We start from the raw sequence: 24,608 nt of genomic DNA, 5'->3' as shown, positions 1-24,608 counted from the left end.
GTCCAAACTCAACAATCCCTGGCAACGGCACCAAAAACTTGGTTGCACGAATCTCCACACTTTCGTATTGTTGTACCAACAAGTGCACTGGGTCGTCTAAGTAATACCTGAGCGAGTCAAGGTCAATTCCACGAGGATTGTGGTTTGAAGCAAGCTTTGGTTATCTTGTAGGTCTTAGTCAGGCCGATCAGAAGGTTGTTGGATATGGAATTGTATTAAGACTTTTCGAATCAGCAATAGGGATATGTTGAAAGATTGGAGTTGCTTTGTCTTTCTGAATTAACTCTGGTATCACTGTCTTCTCTACTTGTGAGTGATATTCTTCTATGGCAGGCTGTACGTGATCAACGCCATGGGCCGTGGTCATTGATCTCCTCTGCTATAGATTGAATGCCATTGGCCATGGTCATCTAATCTGACGAAGGGTGAAGCGCTAGCAAGTCATTCTCCTGGCGATCCTACTCAAAGTGTCACGGACAAGGTCGGATCTTCTGGATCAGACAACACTACCTTTTTGGATTCTAGCCTATACCACGGAGACCCTAATCTCCTCGAAAATCGGCTGAACTGGTGTCTTGAGAAGTTCCCAACGAAGTCGTGGATTAATCGTCTGAGAGATGTATAAACATAGCTATTGGCTCGTGCTTTCCAGTCACATATTCACACGAACCCAAGTAGACGCGGGTTTTTGTCAGGCACGTTCATCTTAATTTGATGAACAGAGCTTATTGTTTGATCATCCTATTCACCACGTTGAAGAGCGGATATACATCTTAGAAGTAGATCAAACACGGATAAGAGAAGAAATAGTAATACTTTTATTAATTCATAGGACTTGACAGGACTCTTCCCCTCAACCTATGAGGTTTATAAACTCATACTGAAGTAAAACTCGAAAATAATGTGAAGATAATCCAAAAAGCTCTAAATTACATAAATTAAATCACTTAAATACTAAACAGATGACTAGTAAGGGAAAAGTAGTCTTTTTAGTGCTAAAATCCACTTTTGGGGCCCACTTGGTGAGTGTTTAGGCTGAGCTTTGATGAGATTCACATGATATGAGGTCTCTTGGGCGTGGAATGCCAGCTAAGGGGTCCTCATTGGGCGCTTGATGCCAGGAATGTGGCAGGAAGCTGGCGTTGGATGCCAGTTTTGGGCCTTCTAATCCGAAGCAAAGTATAAACTATTATATATTGTTAGAAAGCTCTAGAAGTTAGCTTTTTATAGCCATTGAGAGCGTTCTATTTGGACTTCTGTAGCTCTAGAAAAGCTCTTCTGAGTGCAAGGAGATCAGATTCAGACAGAATCTGTAGTGCTTTCTCTATCTCTGAATCAAACTTCTGCTCCAACTGCTCAATTTCAGCCAGAAAATACCTGAAATTGTACAAAAAAACAAAAAGTCATAGTAGAATCCAAAAATGTTAATTTAACACTAAAACCTATAAAAACTTAATAAAAACTAAACAAAACATACTAAAAACTATGTGAAAATGATGCCAAAAAGCATATAAAATATCCGCTCATCACCTATCAGAGCAAATCAGCAAAGCAAACAGCCACCATCTTCCCCAACCACTCTCAGCACCAGCGGTGAAACCTAGTGGTTTCCATCCTCTCCCATTCAAAGGTCACCTCATATCCTCGCGTCGAAGGTCATTTTGGAGCTGTTGTTGGCGTCGCTATCCCTTGTCGTCAATCCTAGACCTAAATTTGTCCTCATCGTTGATTCAAAGCTGCTGCTCGCCCGTCTTCTCTTCTCCGATAAACAGCCATCTACTACTTCAGTTGTGTTATACATTTACATTTAATTTATATGATTGATGTTGTATATGTTCTTATTTCTGAGTTAATTGTATGGATTTTGAGTTGATTCTAATGGATATTGGGTTCAAAATGGGATTCTCCTTTTTGCTGGGATAATTCTGAGTTCATTCTAATCCATTGTACCACTTTCTTTTTAGATCTCTCTAAGATTATTATGATTTTTTTTAGTTGTTAATTATGGTTGTTGATTTTTTTATTTTACATAGATGGTGCTATGGTGCAGTAATTCATTGCATTGTTTATACTGTTGTTATTTTAGTATAACAGCGTTAACTTGAAACACTTTATTCTTTTATTAATGTTGTTTGAATCTATTGCCATTCATATTGTTGTTGTTAGAAAGAAAGTGATGTTGTAGCAGGATTAACAGGATCACTGCGAGTTATTACTTGATACAACTCAATGTATTTGTCGGTAGTTTATGGACTGTAAAATCTATATCACGTGAATGAGATTTGGACATGAAGAGCGAGAGATTTTAATTTTATCAACAGAAAATTTTGATTATTTCCTATAAATGTGAATATTAGATTAGAAATAGGTAATCTTTTCTAAAAAATTAAATATATTTGATAATATTTTAGCCTAAATATTATTTAATATATAATTTTATTGTAAATTTGTAACTACTAATATTTTAATAAATATTAAAAAATAATATTACTAAATGCCTAAAATGTAGTAGTGATAGCTTAAAGATCAAGTTATACAATAAAAAAAAATTAAGCAGAGTACACAAAAAATATTAAAAGAATAAGAATGCTACTTGTTGCCGTAGACACTGTTTACCCATCTTAATCCCTTGTAAAGAGAGGTAAAATTAATATAATTTACTATAGTAAAAAAATACAAAAAGTCCAAGGGATGTATAATCATATCCCACATCAAATTTTCATGCGGTTAAGATTTCAATATATTGATAAATCAACGTCTATTATGCTATCTTCTATAATAGACTTAGTTAACATTCTAATCAGTCACTATCATGGGTAATTAAGTATAATTAGGGCCCCACATGTCCACTACTTATTAATGTTTATGTCTAATTTGTATGTGTAAGCAATATCTATGTTGATCTTGATTCGGTGCATGTGCACATCCCTTATTCTTTTCCCTTGTTTTATTTTCTTCTATCCCAGTCCGTTCAGTATCCATCATGCATATACTTTAGTTGTTTTAAATTTTAATTAATTTGGACTAAAAGCTTATTATCAACCATAATTAAAAATTTGACCACTACTTCAATAATAAGCTGGAATTTATTGAACTTATATACAGAATTCAGAGAATGCTAGAATTTTAGTTAATTTTCATGTAGCAGCACTTTTATTAAAATTATTTTGTATATTGCTTTAGTTTTGATGTTGTCCAGGTTAATGATATGTACAGATGTTGATTCAGTCTATGGTGTCAAGAGTTTCTTGGACATAATAAGAATGACACCAACTTCACGTAAATGACGAGAAAGCTGGATTGAGTTACGCATGCGTCCTTGGGCCTGCCTTCTCGCGCAGAGCGACAACCATAGAAGCCTACAACACTTGCAAAAAGAATCACGCGTAGTGCGAGAAGGTGAGGCTGCGACACCGGTCCTCCACGCAGGCTATGCGGCTGTTTCCCACCCACCAAATCTCTATATAATCAACTTCTTCCTTCTCGTATTAGCCGAGTAGAAAATAACAGAGCATGAGCTTCTTTTTTTTTACAGTAAAGAATAGTAGTGAGAGGAGAGGTAACAGTAATGGTAATAAATAAGAAAAGAGTGGGTTTTGTTTCTGGAAAAAGAAAGATTAACAAAAAATGTTAATATATTTTTTTAATAATATTAAAAGTGTGTGATTAGTGTTTTAAGTGAGTTTTAAATACAAAATTGTACGAAATTTAACTTTACCAGAAAAATATATTGTTGCGTATCTACACAATTTTCAATATATAAGTTATTATTTTGTTAAATTATTTTATTAATGTATTTTAAATTATTTTTTAGTATATACTAATTATATATTAGTTATTAAGATTCAACAATAATTTAAGTTCTATAATATAAATATTTTATATTAAAATATTAAGATTCAACAAGTGATTCGATAAATCGATTTTTTAATTGTTGAGAGTTCTACAAAATAAATTAAACAATAATACAAATTATAATTTAAAAAATTAAAAGATTTAAATTTTAAAATAACTACTACATTATTTAGTGATATTTAAAATATTAAATTTTTAAAATATATAATTAACAATAATATGATAAATTCGTTTAAATAAAAAAATTACAATTTGAAAAGGTAAAATTTTAAATTACAAATAACAAAATAACTTTATAATAATTTAATTATTTTTATTATTTTATATAAAAAAAATTTTGTTTATTAAGGTCTAAAAATAATATTAAAATTAGTACTATTAAAAAATATTTTAAATTTAATATTATGAAGAAAAAATAAAAAATCATATACGGACTAATTTGATTAATTTTTAAAATTTTAGGGATAAAAATGACTTACGTCTGAGTTTTCAAGGACTATTTTTATTATGAGCAATGCTAGGGGGCTAGCAACATTTGTGATTGGTAGCCATCAATTAGCCATCAATGATGATTTGATGGTGTGAGATTGGTTTGAGATTTCATCCAATGGCTCACCTTTCTCTACTGGTTACATGCTGGCCATAATGTAATAAAATTGCTGCCCCCTAGACTTTTCCTTTTATTATAAATAACTTTTTTACATGTCAAGTGACACGTGGCGTGCTAAGTACATCAACCAATCATCTAGTGAGACGTGGCACTTAATGTGATACATCATCATCTAACTAACGGAAAAACCAATTTGACTTACGTTTTATTTTTCAAGGGCTGATATGACTAAAAAATCATTTGAGGACTACTTTAAAAAATAGGTGATCTTTCAGGAACGAATTTGACTATTAACCTTATTTCATATATTAATGTTAAATATATTAAAATATCTTTATTTTAATATTTTGACACTAATGATACATAAGTATATTATTAATATTTATAGTGTTAACTTAAGATTAATGCTAATATATATATATATCTAATTAATATTAATGTTATTGAAATATATATTTTACTGAAGGTACATAGAGTGTAAATAATATATATTTATGTTATTTAAAAAAAATATGTATAACGTATTTTTAATGATAAACATAATTTTGATATTTTTTATTGTATGTTAGCTGAAATTTGTTTATGTTGATTCATATTCAGCCGGCAAAAATTTTAAAACTAAGAAAATTGGTTTCACTAGAACGGTATATTCTTTAGTGACTGATGCTTTACCGAAAATAGGTTTCTATCACACATTTCAAATAGAAAGGCTAAAATGTAAGAAAGATCTCATGACGACATTAATAGACAAATGACGATCTGAGACACATATATTTTGTCTTTCAGTAGGTAAATGCACAATCATCCTTGAACACTATAAGATTTTTATTTATATATGATAATTTTTTTTTATTATTTATGAAGGTTTAGAATTCTCACCAAATAGTTTGTGGAGGTTTCTAAAATCTCTAAAATTTGAGATGTCACGAGGTCTTTTGTGGAGGTTTTTAAAAACCTCCACAATCTATTCAGTGGAGATTTTGTGTGTGTGTTTAGTGGGAGTTTTATATTGGACTTTTGTGACAGTTTTAAATCACTTTTGTGGCAATTTAAAACCCCCACTAATTAATTTTTTAATTTAAAAAAAATTAACTATTTTGTGAGATTTTCAAACCTCTACAAAATCTGAAATTATTTATTTATTTTTAATTTCAAATCATTCATTAATCTCATCTCATTTACATATTCTTAAATTAAAAAAAAAAAGTAGCAGCAGCAAGCTTGAAGTCCTAACTCTGGCTATTGTCAATTGTTTTCAAATATGAGACTAACTGCTACTAGTTATTTCCCATATTTAGTTTTTCACTGATCATTTCATCTATGAAACATGCTCTCCATTGTCCAAAAACTAGAAATAACTCTAATTACAAGCTTAGTAGAAATAAAAAGCATACACAAACTAACAGTTTCAGCGACTTATCTTGAAGCATTTTTTATTGTATGAAAAATAAACTACATGCCAATATATATTCCTTATTCCATAATCAATACTGCTAAACATGTAAGAACTGTCATAGAACAACCATTGCATTTAGAATAATAAAAACAACAAAAATACACACCTCATCCTTATGTCCCTTGTCATGAATCTGAGATCCTGTACTAAAACTCTTCCCCTCATTGTAACCAGATTCTTCTCTCACTTTTCAAAAAATTAAGAGTAGAGTACACATTGAAATAAGAGGTCATATGTGCATAATGGTAAACATCAATAACAGAAACAAAAGAATTAATTACCTTTAGAGAGAAGTAAAGTAGACAGCCGATTTCGAGAGACCACAACATCCTGGTTTATGCACAACAAAATTAGAACCTTGATCAAAAGTAAAATTAAGAGTTAATGCTTTCTTTGGTCTGGTGTTAATGAGTTCAAATAGTTCCTATGAATAAAAAACATTAGTCAACTTGATCCCTTGATCATTTTGACTCATTTAGAAAATTTGTGCAGAAAGTGAATAATTAAGGACAAGCTAACCGGCATAGCATGATGGTAGAATAGATAGTACTATATAAAAGAGTGATAGAGAGTAATCATGATATACATCTATAGCAATGTGTACTATATATTCTCTTTCAGAAACAAATAACAATCATATCATGTATGCATGCCACACATGCTAATAATCTTCATTGTATTGTTATCTTATATATGCTATTTTTTTTCCTGTAAATTAGTCTTGGTGTTTTGACCTTCATATTATGACCACATGCTGTTATATGTAAAATGCACTAATACCTCTTCTTCATGATAAAATAAAGGAACACAACCACACAATGGGCAAGTGGAGCTAGCTGTAAATACTATCTCTGCATTTATGTACCTTTTTCAACATTAATTTTCTTTTCCTCTTCTTGAGTACAAAAAAAAAAACAAATATAAATACTAACAAAAAATAAATATGGTGCATTAACAAAACAAATATATCTAACAACTATTCAAGAATTGGGGGATTCCTAAGTATGTTAATCTAGGAAGTCCTCAACCTTTGATTCTCTTAATTATCCTTTTATATGCATAGCAAAATCAACTTGTTCATTGGTAAACTACCAATGCAAGGGAGGAAAAAAGATAACCTTGGGATGTATATACAATCAAAATTTTATTCCGGGCCAGAGGGAGCAGGAATTGATTCTTGAACACATACAATCCTCTTCCACAGGAAGTCAGCACTACAAAATTAAACAATAATCCATAAGAGCAGATGCCCAAGGCATATCACCATCGTTCGGCAAGACCTTGCTCAAACCACTTTAAATTAAACCTTCTGACAGAGGTAACCCTTGCTTCCAAGCAAGCGACAGGCTATTTGTCTGGCTGAATAAAACTGGAACTTCTTTTCAGAATCACCTAATGCCTGATAGGTCGCTCGATGTTTCTTATCTTCTTATACCCTAAAATCCCCTTGAATCATCACATAGCATCCAAAATCTGCAGTGAATAGATTGTAAATCATAATATATCATGTGAAAATTTGGTATATAAGTTTATGAAAATTTTGTAACTAGCAAGACTATAGGCGGATTTATAACTAACAGTCCTACATCTTAATTACTCTAAATTGAAAATTTCAGGAAGGACTCCATGGCATAGTTTGAATCTTGAATTCATGTAGCTGGTCCTCATTTTGAGAAAGATCCATTTTTTAAAAAAACTAGGAATTGAACTCGAGCATCTTGTGGTAATGGTATAGTATTTTCTACACACTACTTACAGGTATATGATTAATCATTAGCCATAGAATAGAACTAAGACATTCTTTCTAGTAATAACATAAAGAAGACACACCTAAGATAAGAGAAATCCAAAGAGATTCAAATAAAAAATAAAAAAAAACCTGCAACTTTCCACTATTGACACCAAAGCTCATGCGAGCATCAACGTGTTTCTCCAAAAGCTTCAAATCATTAACAATTTGAGAAACCATGGATGGAACGGGGGAGGTTGTGCCCTAGGCCCGCCACTCCTCCAAGGAGATAGCAACACCTTCTTCTTCTTCTTCTTTAATAGCTTCCCCCATGTGAGAGAACTCTAGCTGGTAAAAGCAATGGAAATGGCGTGTTGATGCTCCATTAGCGTGGGTTCGGTTCCAAGATTGAAACTTCGGCATTAAAAGAGGACATTGGCATAGAAAGGCCCTAATAGCAGCAGCAGCAGCAGCAGTAGTAGTAGTAGTAGTAGTAAACTACCAGCAACATAAAACATTGTGTCGTGGCATGTAATTCTTCATTCATATTTACTACCTATGTAGCAGTAGTTATGCCAGAAAGGAAAATGAGAAATTCAAAATTGAAAGAAAAAAAAATCATAGAGCTAAGAAGGAAAAATTCTAAACTTTGAAGTGTAAAGAGAAAATGTAAAGAAGAAATTGAACCTATTGTTCAACAGCTCTGTCAAATGGAAGTGCAGCTAAGGAGTCTTCTTCCATTGTCATGTTTGCAGTTAGTTTCATTAAAGAAGAAGAATGAATGGCAGATTCTCATGTCCTTTAGCTCATAAACTATGTACACATCATTGAACTTTTCCCTCTCCGCTGGCCTTATTATATCCTTTATCTTAATCACCTGCCACACATAATTCACACCAAAAACTTCAAAACCAAAACACAATCAAAAACTGATTAGAGAAAAATGAAATTGATTACATGATCATGGTCCATGTGACAGAGGAGCTTGATTTCCCAGAGAGTCCTCTTGGTATCATCCTGTTGTCAAAGGCATTCCCGATCTTCTTGATGGCAACACCTTCTTTGGACTCTGAATTTGTCGTGCAGCTGAAATAGAAAGATGAGGGAAAATTGAATGAAATTGAAAAGAGAGAGAGTGAAGAGTTGAAGATACTAAACAACGCCGTAAGCGCCACGACCAACAGGTTGAATGGGAGGAAACTAATAACTACGCTCACCTGGCTCGTCACCCCACTCCCCAAAGAAATTGAAAGAAAATACCTGCAAAATAGAGTTGATAAAGTAGATCTGATTAACCATAGTTTAGTTTTTTTTTTTTGTAAATACTATACAGTTATAATACAAATATGTTACCTTTATTGGAATCATTGAAGTAATTTATTACTTGTTCAAGAACTTCATATGACATATTTAGTAATAGTCACCTGCCAAAACAGAACATTAAATTAAATATGTATACTTTGAATGAGAAACATGAACATTGCTATGTTTGTTTTAAACATCTATTATGCTATATAATGAAAATTTTCTACCAACCTTGATCAGCAAAAAATGATACATCTTGAAGGCATACAAAGATAACTATTTTGCATTTTGAAATTTGAATCAACAAAGTACTACTTAGTTTATAGATATATCTCAACAAATCTGCATCAATAAAAGAGAATAACCTCTAATGGAAACAATTGAACTTAATGATCACCTAAACTATGAACCCTAACATCCTTTTTACTTTAAGAAAAATCAAAATTTTCAATGTGTCTTCACCTTTATAATATATCAAATCAACTTAACAAAATCTATATCAAATCCTCTGCCTTGACCTAAAAAATTAACAGAAGAAAATAGTATATTAGAACATAAAAAGCAGGATTTGTGTATAATTTTGCGAAACTATATCATCAAATTATCACAAAATCTAATATCTTTGAAAAAATTTGAAGAATTGAAGAAAACAAAGAACGAGAAAAAATTAGGAACAAATCCTCACTGTAATGAATCCACACGACATGAAATCAGTTTTACGAGATCTGATAATTTTGAACGTAGCTTCAATCGAAGCTTATAGAGACTCGCTAGCTCGCCTTCTTGATCTCCTCAGCTAGCAGCACCGAATCTGCACCAAAACGCACTCTGAGTGCTTCAAGCCGACGGAGGAAAAGCAGATTCAGCGGCATAACCCGCGACGGAAGACGACGGAGAAGCAGAAGAAAATATATTGTGGAAGTTTACAATAACTCTCACTAAAAAACTTCCACAATCAAGCAAGAATTTTGTAGTGGAAGATGTGGCAGACATTTATGGTCTCTCGACCGACGGTCATGCTGTAAGCAGAAGAACGGACAACAGTTTTGCCCACCTAGTCGAGAATGCGTGGCCAACTTCGGGATACTACCAGGCGAAAATGATCATGTATCTAGTGCGTTAAAACTATCTTGGATCAGACATATCCGTGATGCCGAGGCGTTAGACACTATAGAATCTGTACAACGTTATATCCGATGTTATATTTTTTTTGATTGGGACAACTTTGTTTTTTGACAAGTCAACATCAATGGTGAGTTGCAAATACTTTCCCCTTGTTGTGAAATTTTTCAAAAATCAGGTCTTATAGTTAGGGATCGGCATGTTTGGCATATCTATATAAGTCCTTGTGTTGGGTCTCGCGTTATGATACGAAGGCTATTGACGGTCCAATAGTGTTTTTTCAGGTCTGGGCTTGGGAACGAATGCCTTGGCTAGCTTCGATTCTTACACTTGTTCTTGTAGGTGGCATCTTTTCATTTGCATGGAGGTAGATTTTGTTTTTCGCGTGGAAAATAGCATGTGTTACATCGTGAACTGTATGTTATGATATTAAGTGTTTATTTTTATGTTTCTGAATAAAAAGCTTAAAATTATAAGGTGGAATAATTGGAGGCAATGCCGAAATCATAGAGGAGTAAACATGGCAACGAATTCTAGGGGCAGTTGCCCTAACGTTGACTTCGGCTATACGCATAAGAGGGCTGATACACGTTTGAGGGAAAAAGCTTGGCAAATGCGCAAAAAAGATACATGTAATGACTCGGACGATGAAGATGAGTAGAGGTCTGAGGATGTCAGCATGGACGACAGCGATGATAGTGATGATGATGATGACGATCCCCACGTGGTAGTGTAGGCGGCAACCTCGGTTGCGACAATGGTCATGAGAGGATATATTTTCTTCGGACTCATGTAGCACCGCCGGATAAACTCAACCCATCCCCTTCCATGAAAATGCTTACGAAGGGAAAGAAGTTTGTTACTAGGGGTCCAAGTTGGCTAGGGAAAAGGAAAAAAAATAAACTCCACATATGTAGAAATTTGGATGTTAATGTTGTGATTTTAATGTTTTGTGTGTGTAAGTCATAATTTTACTGTTCTACGTATTCTGAAACCTTTTCTACTGACTTTGAGTTGGATTTTGTGATGTAGTCTTTTATAATTAACTCTTCAAATTCTGCTCTCTCAAATGCAATGTTGCTACTATAAAGGTGGCGCAATTAATTCCAGTTTGTTTTGCTATGCTACATTTTTATATATATTACCATGAATACACTCTAAACTTATCATCTAAATTCTTCATCTAAAGTTACAAGAACAGCACTCTAACAATAACCACAACATCACACAAAACAAAAAAACTAACATCCGAATTTGTGGTGTAAATTGGACAAAATGAACATTTTGATTTTAAGAAAACCACGAAATAACTAACTACGAAGCAGGACCTGCATTACCTGAGCTCGACCCGGCTCAATGAGGGCATCGACTGAGACTATGTTCCTTGCCTCTACAATGGTTGCATTTCAGTCGACCTTTATCGCCTCGCTTGAGTGCAGGATTCGGGATCAATCGTGGTCCAGCATCAGCTGGCCATGAGCTTGGATCCCCCACTGGTACAAGCTCGGTTCGGTAAACTCCACAAATTTCATTCGTCTTGTAGACATCGTGAACATAAACTTGCTAATTGAGACACTGGTTGGCACAACATACAAAAATATGGCGACATGGAAGTTGAGTCACTTGGAAAATACCACAGCCACAAACCATGTACCTGAGGTCAGCTGTGTACTCCACATCAGTAGGCATCTTACGAACTTCAAAAACTTCATTGCGTCTATCAAATCGATGCACCTGTATGTTCCGTGAAGCTTGTAAGTTTGCCTGTAACTTTGCAGTGGCAAATTCTAAGGTGTGTCTAGCATTTATGTGTTCTTGAGCCTCTGCGCTCTTTCAAATAAATAGCTCATTCAACTAGTAGAAGGTTTCCCTAACCAATGCCGTGACAGGTAGATTACGCGCACCTTTCAACATTGAGTTTATGTACTCAACCAGATTGGTTGTCATATGACTCCGGGATGCCCTTCATCGAAAGTCGTAACCTATTGTCGACGGTCAATCCTGTCACACAGTTGAGTATATACCTCTCCCTATTCCCCCAATCGCTGATACTGCTCGATCTATTATTGTTCTTCTTCGAATGCCCTACTCCAAAATTTGTTTCAAGATAATACAACTCATTACTAATTCGAAAAGTATAACACAAATTAAAAATCCACGGAGACCAACCTTGTATAAAAAAAAAACATGTTTTACCTATATTTACAATGAGTTTCTATAAGTATGGTGCCTTGAATCTTCGTAAGAAGTTTGATGCAATATGCTTCACACATAAAAGATGAAATTCCCTCGGAGGACTCCACGAACCATTACATATTGACATCGCTTCCCTAAAGATTCATGCCGATCAGAAATAATACCTACACGATCCGTCCTGATGGCATTCCTCCATAGATTAGTTAGGAAAAAATGACATGCATCCGCCGTCTCTCCTTCAACGATAGAGAAAGCAAGTGGCACGATACTTTGGTTTCTATCTTGAAACACAACAACCAAAAGATCTCCTTTGTATTTGCCATACAGATATGTGCCATCAACCAGCACGAGTAGTTTACAATGTCGGAATGCTCTAATGCATGGATGAAAGCTCCAAAATACTCGGCACATTATTTTGGCACCTTCCTCCACTTCAGATCTACAATATGCTGGTGTAGTATCTACCTGAACCATGGATCCTGGGTTCTGAGCACACATTTCCATACACCATGCAGGCAAACACACATAGGAAACTTCTTAACCACCAAAGATTTTTGCAATTGAATTTTGCTTTGCCAACCAAGCTTTACGATAGCTTATTGTATAGTTGAACTTCGATTGAACATCTGCAATGATGAGTTGGACCTTCAAGGATGGGTCAACTTCAACTTGAGGCCTGATAGCATCCACAATTGTGTCTGGATCCAGTTTTGAATAGTCTTGAGAAATCATTCTCATAGTACACATATGACTTCCATTGTATTGCCTAATTTCTCGACAACACTTTTGTTCAATAAAATTAGCCCGAAGCAGCCAATCACAACCTCTACCATACTATAGGTACTTTGCATAAAACGTCTAAGGCTCAGACTCGTAGACCATGTAATCGACCCCTTTATAAAGGGTATACCTCCTAATTGCCATGAACACAACCTCCCAGAACCAAATTCCATTCCAACAGTAAGCTAACCATCTTGCACAAAAGGAACTCCTGCAAATAAGGAATAACAATTTCAAAGTTCTATAAAACTATATCTCATAGCGTTTAACATCTTAACTCAAAATAAAATTAAAATATCACTAGTCTATAGGCAGTTTGTTTCATGTAGTTACAATATCAAGCAAAATAATGAAACTTATTTATTTTTTTCGATGCAAAAGAATCTTAATATCAACTACTGTAGCAACATGCGAAATCTTGAAATAATCAATATTCTTTAAAAACAAAATTAAAATTTTACCACCATTCTTTACAAAATGATAAAGTCACATACTTGGGTTTGCAAACTCAGCAAATTCTGGTGCGTGCATAGCGTCAAGGTCCAGAGTACGCATGAAAAATGGCACATTGAATGAATATCAGCTTGTGATCGTGTTTATTAAACCATGAACTTCCCTTTCAGGACGAGTCTTGTTCCCTCCATCACTTCCTCTCAACATGTCATTGTTGGCTAAGAACTCTTCTTCACTATCACTGTTATTTTCTTCCCAGTCTATATTTTCTCCTTCACTTAGCAACGATTCATCTGCTTCGTGGGTATTACCCAATTGCTCGAACTCAACATACAATTCTAGCATCAGCACATGAGCTTGATTCTATCTATAAATCATTAACATTTCTAGCATAGTGGCTTTATCAATCACATTCATCGATTGAAATTGTATCACACCACCGAAAAAGAATACCAGTTACCTTTATAAAATATTACTAATTTTTTAAAAATATTTCCGTGTATGTGTTGGTATAATCTATTTTTCCTCCCTTCAAATGACGACGTGCAAGAAATAGTAAAAGAAATTGAACTTTTACAAATAAATTTTATACCCTCAATTGTATATGGTATAACTTCATCAAAATATACTAGTAAACTCACATTAGCTTCCATTACTCTTACAACGAAAACTAAAAAGAATTGTCACACACTGCAAACATTTTGAACAAAGGAGTAGAAATAAAAAAGGTTTTTAAGAGAAAAGTGAAAGTGAGTATGAATATGAAGAGAAGGGTGAAAATGAACTCATTTGCAAACTGGGTTTACTCTTTTATATATGGGGTAGATATTAATTTTTTAATCGTTAATTCAATAAAATAATTAAATTTTTTCAAAAATTATATTAAAATATTAATATTTCACACGATAAAATAATCTTCTTGTACTCAACGAATTGACGAAAATATCATGTCAAAATGTTTCTCGCTGTGAACGATTTGATTGATTATTTAAAAAAAATAAAAAAATTACATGGTGCGAGATGGGCTGACAAACTCTTTTCCCCATAACTTCCTTACATAGTGCGAGATGTGAAAGAAACAAATTAGTAGCGGAGGCCTAGAACAGATGGCAGATGGCATATCTAGATTATTCGAATAACAGCAGAACCCGTCAATTGATGTGTATTCGAATCATAGAAGCAGGTAATCAACGATATGCTTCTATTGGTGACATTGTTGTTGCTGTAATCAAGGAAGCGGTACCAAATATGTCTTTAGAAAGATCAGAAGTGATTAGAGCTGTAATTGTACGTACTTGTAAGGAACTTAAACGTAGCAATGACATGATAATACAATATGATGATAATGCTGCGGTTGTCATTGATCAAGAGGGAAATCCAAAAGGAACTCGAATTTTTGGTGCAATCGCCCGCGAATATGCCTCATGCAAGCTGCATCCGGGTTCGAATCCCAGCTGAAATTGGATGTGGTTTAAGAACCTATAGTACCCATGGTAGTGTGTGTAAATGTGTTGTGTGAGTATGTAAATCATGGGTGTAATGCTTAGGATTGGGAACTGTCTAATCCGCTTGACTAAAAAAAAAAGAAACAAATTTAAAAAAAATATTAAACCCTTTTTATATAGTGTGAGAAACAGAAAGTTCACCACATCCCAAAAAAATACCCCACAGTCTCATCTTAACGCACATGTGTAATATTATTTCCATATTAAAATTTTTGAGCCGCACTCCTTCATTCGCATGTTTTACCAAACGCAATATGATCAACCATTTTCTTTTACATGTAACAAGATTTCCAGATTAATCAACCAAATTATGAATCAGTAGTACAATTAACAGTGATGCAAACATGCAGGTCCTGATTCATAAAATGTTGGGAAATGCATTATTAGTTACAATTATAATAGTGTATCACTCCTCTTTAACCGTTTCTTATTAAATAAAGAATATTATAATCTTTACACTACAACAAATAAGGGTTTCCGCAACGGTCAAAAACCGTTGCCGTAGATTGAAAAACCGTTTCTAAAACTTTAGGCAACGCTTTGGCAACGATTTTTGACCTGTGGTATATGCGGCCGTTGCCAATGCTCAAAGGCAACATTTTTTTATCTAAGGCAACGGTAACAAAAAAAATCGTTGCCAAAGTTACTAGCATAGACAACGGTTTTGAAAGAAAATTTTAAACAACGATTTCGAACCGTTACTCGATAAGCAATGGTTTTAAACCGTTCTCTTTCATGATCCAATGGTTTAAAATCATAACTGGATAGGCAACGGTTTTTAACTGTTGTAGTTTTATTATTCACAAAGCCAATGGTTTTAAAACGTTGCTGTGGTGTCATTTTTTGGCAACAGTTTTAATATGATTGCCATTTTATAGTCGTCTAAGACAACTGTTTTAAAGCGTTACCGTTAGTATTATTTTTTGGCAACGGTTTTAATACCATTACCATTTTGTAATCGTCTTTGACAACGATTTTAACACCATTGCCTTATGTGACTTTTGACAACGATTTTTTGTAATATATAATTCTTTAATTATAATAATTTTCTCATTAATGAAATTAGTTCCAACTTTTTTTAATTTAGTGTCAATAAATAATCTAAACTATTAGAATCAAATTACTAAGATCCATAATCACATTATATCATCATTGCAAAATAACATACACACTAGTCTAGGTCTTGTACTTATATCATCACCATTTTTCAAAATACAACAAATGTTTTCCTGCTTATACTTTTCAGTTTTCACAACCTAAGCAGGACTAATTAAGTTATGTAGTGTTATCTGTATGCTAATTCTCTAAATAATAACTAACTCTAGCCCTTGAAATTGACATGGTTAATATTCTTGTATCTTAACATATTACAAAATCATTCAAGCCAAAATTGAAGTTAATAAGGGATGAAACTTTCATGGAAAGAACCATCATATCAATTTTCTACCATGTCCTTCAAAGGAACATAAAAGTCAGATACTGCAACAGTCAGATAGAACATTGCACGTGGGCCAATATCCTTCATTGACTTTGAAATTATTTGCAACATCTACAAAATAAAAAACATATTTATTAATGATCAATTTGTGCCAAGATATATAATTATTAAGCACATATAGTTAAGCTAAAAAAATAACAAGTGGCTCTAGCAATCTGATGAACCCATGGAAATGAAAAATAAACAAATAAACAAATTATTGCTGGCAAACACCAAGAGAGGAAGAAACTATATACACCACATAACAGATTGTGCTATATTTTTACATGAAATTAATACAAATAAATTATAGTGGAGTGAAGCTAATCTGAAGATACTCAAATATAGTGCTAAAAAGAAGCTTTAACAGGAGACTACTATCCATACTGCCTGCAATAGAATGATATCGTAGTAAGGCTATACTTATTAACAAAGACAAAATGTAATTAGATGAAAAAAAAGACAATGAAATAACAAAATCTTAGCTACAAATCATATATCATGATGATCCACAATAGTGGTCTTCAATGCTTTAGAATAAGCCTCATGGACTGAAATATATAACAACATTCAGCAAAATGCAAAAAACCCATATGTATGAATAAAACAGCAAAATAAGAAGAAATGAAGTGGGCATGCAAAATAACACCATTACAAAATATCCAATTAAGTATAATTTTGAATGGTCTTCATCTAAAGACAAGATTAAGAAGCAAAGAAAATTGCATTATATGATGGAATTTTGTTAGCCTTTAGTAAATCAAGATAAAAATTAAGAATCTTTTAGAGGAAGAAGAGGGAAAAAAAATCTTACAAGGCACTTAACATCATTGTTTCATACAACTAACGACCTACATGATCAAGTCTTTTATTTCAGTTTATCACAATTTTTAGTGCAAATTCTAATTTGGAGATCACTTATATAACTTTTACAAGCAACAAGTTTTAGAAACCAACAAGCTTAGTATCTTTCAACTTATATAACTTTTACTACAAAACTTCAATTAGGCTAAAGTTTGGTTTGGAGACTCCTAATTTATCAAGCAGCAAGTGTGTCTTGGTTGCAACCCAATTTCTATTCAATGCTAATAATTACAAGCATTGGAAGCTGACGCATAACTTGCTGAAAACTGATTCTTTCCAGCCTTAATCATTAACTTTCAAAAATTCACAACTCCCAATCCTTAACTCCTAAAATTCTGAAGTTTTAGAGCAATTAACCAAGTCAATCAAATTTTAAAATGAAATTGGTTTCACTCCAGAACTCAGTTCATAGGAATCGCAGCAAGACAAACATGTTGCTGCCCTGTTTGAACTCTTCTGCTGCTGGACAGATTTAATGACTTAACTTTAAAAATTTGCCATAAATTTTCTATTTAACGAAAAGTCCTCAAATTTTCCAGTTCCGCTCCACACATTCCCAAGTTTAATCCAGACTTAGTCCCATGCAATTCCGATAATCACAGAATTAGTTATAACTTTTCAAAGTTTCTGACTTCGTTTAAAAGTAATGCAGAAAATCATATTTTGCATTTTAACTTTGAGAAATCATAACCAGTTCTCTAGTTAATTTAAACTTCTCAAAATTGAATCCCAACAACAACTTTTATCATAGTTGCCTTTACTCTCATATCATTTCGATTATTGTTGAATAACTAATTTACTTCCAAAGTTATCTTTTAATTTCAAAAATCAGATTTTCAGCAATTGGTTCAACATTTCAAGATTCAATCTTCTAATTATTCCTTAAACCCAGTTTCAATTAATCACCAACTAAGTCCGTTACAGTAAACCAGCTCAACAGCAACAATTTCAATTTGATCCATCAAAATACATAAATCAAAATAATCTCTCATCAAACAATTCATAATTCAATTTCACAAAATTAACGAATTCAATCAAAGTCCCAATCAAAATCTCAATCATTCCAATCATAATTTTAGCCGCAATTCAACATTCATATAATTAATCAATTACTCACAGCTATTAAACCTATTTGCAGTTATTCAATAAACCTTGTAGGCATTCTTAAATTAAAATAATTTAAGTTAAACCCCCTACCTCGATGAAGCAATCACATAATTTAACACAAAAAGCCCCTTTATCCCCAATTCGTGGCAGCAGCAGCGATAATTCAACGTAACTCGGACAGAGATAGCGGCACCAACTATGATCACACTCGCAGCAACCATTTCAATATTTCTGGCAGAACATAGCAGTGCTAAAACAAAGATATTGGCTACCATAATTAAAATTATAATATAACAGGGAAACAAAATGCTAAATAGAACAAGAGTGGAAGCCATACATGTAACACCCTACCATATAGAGTCTTATGCTTAAGTCATAATTCAGAGATGGCAAGGTATTACGACCTCTAAAATAAAAATTTAGTACGTATAGTAGTATGAATGATTGATTATAACTAGGAGCCTTTGTAGAAAAAGGGGTAAACAAAAACTGCAACTCAAAAGCGCATCACTCCGATCGATAACGTAACGAACAAGGATAAACCAACGCGAGATTGTATATATACAAAGGAGTGTCAAAAACAGGAATATCAAGACTCAAGATCCGGCTGCGAAGATAACCGGTCCGAGCATAGCAATATATACATATGATAAAATAAGGAAAACCCCAAAGGAAACCCAAAGGGACACAAATACATAAAACCTATTCTCCAAAATCTCCCATAAGAGAAGTCATCACAGTTGTATTATTTAATGGAGATAAAAGTATCTAAGCAAAACATATAAACCAAAAACATAGCCCCGAGAACAAAGGATCTTCGCAACTCTAGAAGTCTCCAGCATGCTTCAGCGGGAAACCTCACGTCCTGCATCTGAAAACCACAAAATCCGCATGGGTGAGAACCAGAGGTCCCCAGCATGGTAACAGCTTCCACATATATAATACATAACAATAGAGGAAAGCCAAAGGCAATCCTAGAACTTCCTCCAGATAATATCAAAGCTTATAAACAAGCTAAACCATATAAGGGCATCTGACTAAAGATTCTTCAGTCTAACTAATACTTCCCTTTCCAATTCCTTCAAACCTCCCAACCACCAGCAGGAGTATATTATAGCAAACACAGTTATATTAGACAAAGAATATACAAATAGGAGCAGTTAAGACATTTAGACAATTAGCAAGTAATATGCAGTCAAATAGGCAATCTCGAACAATTCACATAGTATGCATATGATGAATGCCTGTCCCTAGTGGCTGATGATATCATCTTGTCGGTTATAGAGCCAACCCGATAAGTCCTGGTCGCTAACCATTGGACTGTCCCTCTGTCGCGCATCCCCAACTCGAGTTATACTCGTTATAAACTTGATCATAAACATGATCCATATCCATCACCCTCACTGGTGAATATTTTGGGGGCGAGCTCATCCGGGTCTTTCACAGTGCCCGGCCACACTTACGACATAGGGTCACCAGAGTATCAAGTCTCAACCTGGAGCACGTGGTGGCTAGCCACTGCTACTACCCAGGGAAACTCGTATCTCAGATAGTGGAAGTGCAAATCACAATTATCAATAATTCAGCATAAACATGCATGAATCCTCATCCATGGATCAACATCCATATCAGCCATCCGGCTCACGGTTCAGTCCAGAACCAGCCAATATTCATAGCATACACAGCTATTCCGGCTCACGGTTAAATCCATAACCAGCCAATATTCATAGCATACACAGCTATTCCGGCTCACGGTTAAATCCATAACCAGCCATTTCATTAACAATTACAGCCTTTCGGCCCATGGCATAACAAGCACTTCCACCACCATCCTCTGCATCTCACATAATCATCTTGATCCTCATTGATCATTCATTTTTCCCTTGCTTCACTCGCAAGTTACCTCATTCACTAGCCCCTTTTTAATAGCTAGGCATGTCATAATGATTTAAGACATAAATGGTGAGATCGGAGGCTTAGAAGTATGAAATTTGGCTTTTAAAACTCAAAAATCAACTTTGGGATGAAAACAGGGCCACGCGTACGCGCACTCCACGCGCACGCGTGGATGGCCTCAAAAACTCATCGACGCGCAAGCGTCATGCACGCTAACGCGTGGATTACAAATTTGCCAATCGACGCGCACGCGTCAACCACGCGTACGCGCGGGTGTTCTCGTGCCCCAGGCACAACGCTGGCACAGTTCTGGCATAACTCTCTGGAAAATGGCTTGGCATTGGGTGCAGCACAATCGGCACGCCCGCGCACATCACGCGCACGCGTGGATGGCGTTTTCTGGAAAATCGGCGCGTACGCGCCAAGTGCGCCCACGCGCAAGGGGTCATTTTGCTAAAATTTTTCTAAGTAAAAGCTGCAGAATTCACAGATTTAAACCCCGATCTTCCAACGGACATAACTTCCTCATTTTAAATCGTTTTTCACCCGTTCTTCGAACGGCATGGACATCCCGGATCCAATTTCATTTCTAAATAAATTTGGTACAAAACGGAGATCCGTAGTCCAAGTTATGTCCCGTCAAAGTATGCCCAAAAACCATATTTTCATACAAAACCACAATATGCCATTTTCAAAACAAACCATTTTCAACTCTTTCCAAAATCAATCAAAACATGCCAATTTCATCCCTTTTCTTTGAAATCAATTCAAAATGTATCAAATTCAACATCAAGCCTCCTCAACTCACACATTGACACATAACCACAATTTACCAAAATCACTATCTCATCATTTTACCCCACTTCACCCAAGTGGCTCAAACTCAAACACATTGACATATCATATACTATTCCTCATGCCAATTCTCAACAACACCAATTCCAATAAATCATTATTGTACACAATCAACATCATACTCACCATCAACATGGTTCAATCCACAATTCAATCATAACCAATCATCAAGCATACATCACAACATGCATATTTCTTATACATCATACCACCAAGGCATCAATAATCATCATCACATATATGACCACATCATATATCTCAATCATTCAACAACATCAACAATTCAATGCCTATCTTAGGGCCTCTAGCCTAAGTATTTCCTACCACATTACATATTAGATACGGGAAACCGAAACCATACCTTAGCCGACTTTCCCAAGCTCCACCGGAGCACTTCCAAACCACTTATCCACAAGCTCTCAAGGCCTCAAAACCTCCAAGAACAGATTTTTCACCACCAAACCCTTTCCAAGCTTTTCAAAGTCACCAATCAAGCTCCAATATCCACACATACACAACCTAAGCCACAACCATCATACCCATACACAACATCTCAAAACCCAAACATCATAAAATCACAAATCACACTAGGGTTGAGAATCTTACCACACCCAAGGTCCAAGGAGACAAGATTAACCTTCTCCTTCAAGAGAGTTGGGTCCTATAACATCAAAGAACCCAAAATCTCAACATTTCACCCATGAAATTCGAAAATAAGGGCTGGAATTTCGAACAGAAACTTGTGGCTTACCTCAAGATTGATTATATGAGTTTTGTAGAGCTCTCCGCGGTGAACGCGTGACCGCAAACGGAGCGGCAATCGGAGCTCTAGATCAAAAGTTATGGTGGTTTGAAGATCAAGTGAGAGAAAGAACTTGAGAGAGAGTTCTTCCCTCCATGGCCTCCATTTTCAGCATGTGAGTGTGTTTAGTGAGGAGAGAGAATGCTGAAAACTAGGGTTTTGGTCTAGTTATGTTGGGCCAAGGGCCCACTTTGGGTCCAATTGGCCCGGTTTGGCCCGTTCGGTCCAATCTTGGTCCGAATTCTATAAAATTGGTACCGAAATTCTCGTCTCAATCTCCTCTATCACATTTAGCCATAAAAATCACATTTTAGGCTTTCTAGAATAAATTCTCATTTATGGGTTAATTAGCCGTTAATTAACCGGGTTTTACATTAAGCATAAGACTCTATATGGTAGGGTGTTACATTATGGTATCAGAGCAGTTCGTTCCTGTAGAGCCTGAGGGATGGACTGACTATGCTTCTGTGCATTCTCTGTGTGTGTGTTATGTGCTATTAGTATATCTGCTTGATATAGTTGGCATAAACGTTCAGGAGCATGCATTTGGGACTTTGAAGTACTAGACTTCCGATATTGAGACTGATCAACTTAATATCGATTGTTTGGTATGTATAGGAACCAGATGGCGCCTCGTGGACGCGGTAGAGGTAGTGCGAGAGGTCGTACGAATGCTCGTGCACCGGAGAATAACCCTAATGACCCGGTGAACTTTATGGCTGCGTTGGAGAACATGGCTGCTGCTATGCAAGCCACTGCTGAGGCTCTTGGTCAACAGATGAACAACCATGGTAATGATGGAGGTGGAGTTCAAGGCCCGATGACACTGGCAAACTTTTTGAAGGTTAATCCGCCTAAGTTCAAGGGAACTACTAGCCCGACTGAGGCTGATACATGGTTTCAGGCTATAGAGCGAGCACTGCAAGCACAAGTGGTACCTGAAGGACAGTGTGTCGAGTTCGCCACCTATATGCTCACCGGTGAAGCGTCGCATTGGTGGCAAGGCATCCGACGTCTTCTGCAGCAGGGTGATGACTATATCACCTGGAATGTCTTTCAAGAAGAGTTCTATAAGAAGTACTTTCCAACTTCTGCTAGGACAGCTAAGGAACTTGAATTGTTACAGCTAAAGCAGGGTACTATGTCCATATCAGAGTATACTGACAAGTTTGAGGAGCTGTTCAGGTTCTCTCGTATGTGCCAAGGAACTCCGGTGGAATATGAGGAATGGAAGTGTGTTAAGTATGAAGGAGGACTCCGGAGTGATATCTTCAGTTCAGTGGGACCAATGGAGATTAGGACTTTCTCCGAATTAGTGAACAAGAGTAGGGTTGCTGAGGAGTGTGTGAAAAGGGCAACCGCTGAGAAAGGGAGTCACAAAGGTTCATTTCCACATAACCGAGGGAAGAGCTTTGCACCTAGAGGTCCGTCTTTCAAGAGGGGAAGCTCATTTAGGAGGCCCAACAACAACAACTCCCAAGGAAGGAAGTTTGGGAAGCAGCCTCAGAATGATCAAGCTTGTACTAGGTGTGGAAGTCACCATCCGGGAGCACCATGCAAGGCCGGATGGGGTTTGTGCTACAATTATGGAAAAGCGGGGCATAAAGCCGCCAGTTGTCCGGAGAGGCAGAAACAAGGTGCTGGGAAGGCACAACAGACTGGTCGGGTGTTCACCACTTCAGCTGTAGGAGCTGAGGGATCCGAGACACTTATTCGAGGTAACTGTGAAATGGCTGGTCAAACTTTAAATGCTTTATTTGATTCGGGAGCATCACATTCATTCATTGCATTTGAGAAAGCCCATGAGTTAGGCTTGAAGATTGTAACCTTAGGTTATGATCTAAGAGTGTACAATGCAACCCATGAAGCCACGGTAACTAGGCTAGGATGCCCGGAAGTTTCCTTTAGGTTCAAGCAGCGTGACTTTGTTCATAATTTAGTCTGCTTGCCGATGGTCGGTCTTGATCTTATCTTGGGATTGGACTGGTTATCTAAGAACCATGTTCTGCTAGATTGTTCTACAAAGTCGGTGTACTTTATGCCGGAAGATACAGAAGGGCTGGTCGTGGTGAATAATTATTACTTGAACTCGATGATGGTGAACTGTTCTGGAATCGAATGTCAGGGTATCATGTTGTTAACCGCGGGCGTTTCGGGTGATGATCAAAGGTTGGAGCAGATTCCGGTTGTGTGTGAGTTTCCGGAAGTGTTTCCCGATGATATTGATGAGTTTCTACCTAACCGAAAGGTTGAGTTTGCTATTGAGTTGGTGCCCGGGGCGAGACCAATCTCAAGTGCTCCTTATAGGATGTCACCGTTAGAGATGAACGAGCTAAAGTCTCAGTTAGAGGATTTGTTGGGAAAGAATTTCATACGACCAAGTGTCTCTCCATGGGGTGCTCCAGTGTTACTGGTGAAGAAGAAGGATGGGAGTATGCGGCTCTGTGTGGATTACAGGCAGTTGAACAAGATTACAATAAAGAATAAGTACCCATTGCCGAGAATTGATGATCTCATGGATCAGTTACAAGGAGCTGGAGTTTTCTCCAAGATTGATTTGCGATCCGGTTATAACAAAATAAGGGTGAGGGGCGAG

The 24,608-nt window shown here is 35.7% G+C and overlaps 1 protein-coding gene and 1 long non-coding RNA gene across 3 annotated transcripts; one reads left to right on the top strand and one right to left on the bottom strand.

Annotated features, from left to right (window-relative positions):
• Nucleotides 1-5,942: 5,942 nt before the first annotated feature.
• Nucleotides 5,943-8,728, bottom strand: LOC130942066 (uncharacterized). 2 transcript variants are annotated; one of them, XR_009070803.1, is made up of 7 exons: nucleotides 8,608-8,728; nucleotides 8,338-8,527; nucleotides 7,801-8,206; nucleotides 7,228-7,394; nucleotides 7,040-7,135; nucleotides 6,203-6,251; nucleotides 5,943-6,107 (listed from the first exon to the last, which is right to left on the bottom strand). It is a non-coding gene; the product is annotated as an uncharacterized LOC130942066 (long non-coding RNA). The 2 variants fall into 2 exon arrangements; XR_009070802.1 differs by having other exon boundaries at nucleotides 7,040-7,394.
• Nucleotides 8,729-14,619: 5,891 nt separating this feature from the next.
• LOC130939974 (50S ribosomal protein L14, chloroplastic-like) lies at nucleotides 14,620-14,964 on the top strand. Its single transcript, XM_057868035.1, has one exon. It carries the CDS (start codon nucleotides 14,620-14,622, stop codon nucleotides 14,962-14,964), a length of 345 nt encoding a protein of 114 aa, XP_057724018.1.
• The last annotated feature ends 9,644 nt before the right edge of the window (nucleotides 14,965-24,608 follow it).

Source organism: Arachis stenosperma, chromosome 7, assembly GCF_014773155.1.
Source record: "Arachis stenosperma cultivar V10309 chromosome 7, arast.V10309.gnm1.PFL2, whole genome shotgun sequence".
Lineage (NCBI taxonomy): Eukaryota > Viridiplantae > Streptophyta > Magnoliopsida > Fabales > Fabaceae > Arachis > Arachis stenosperma.
This window is presented reverse-complemented; position numbering and strand designations above follow the sequence as displayed.

Coding starts and splice junctions, on each gene's coding strand:
- LOC130939974 (XM_057868035.1), top strand. CDS start 14,620: ATGGCATATCTAGATTATTCGAATAACAGCAGAACCCGTCAATTGATG.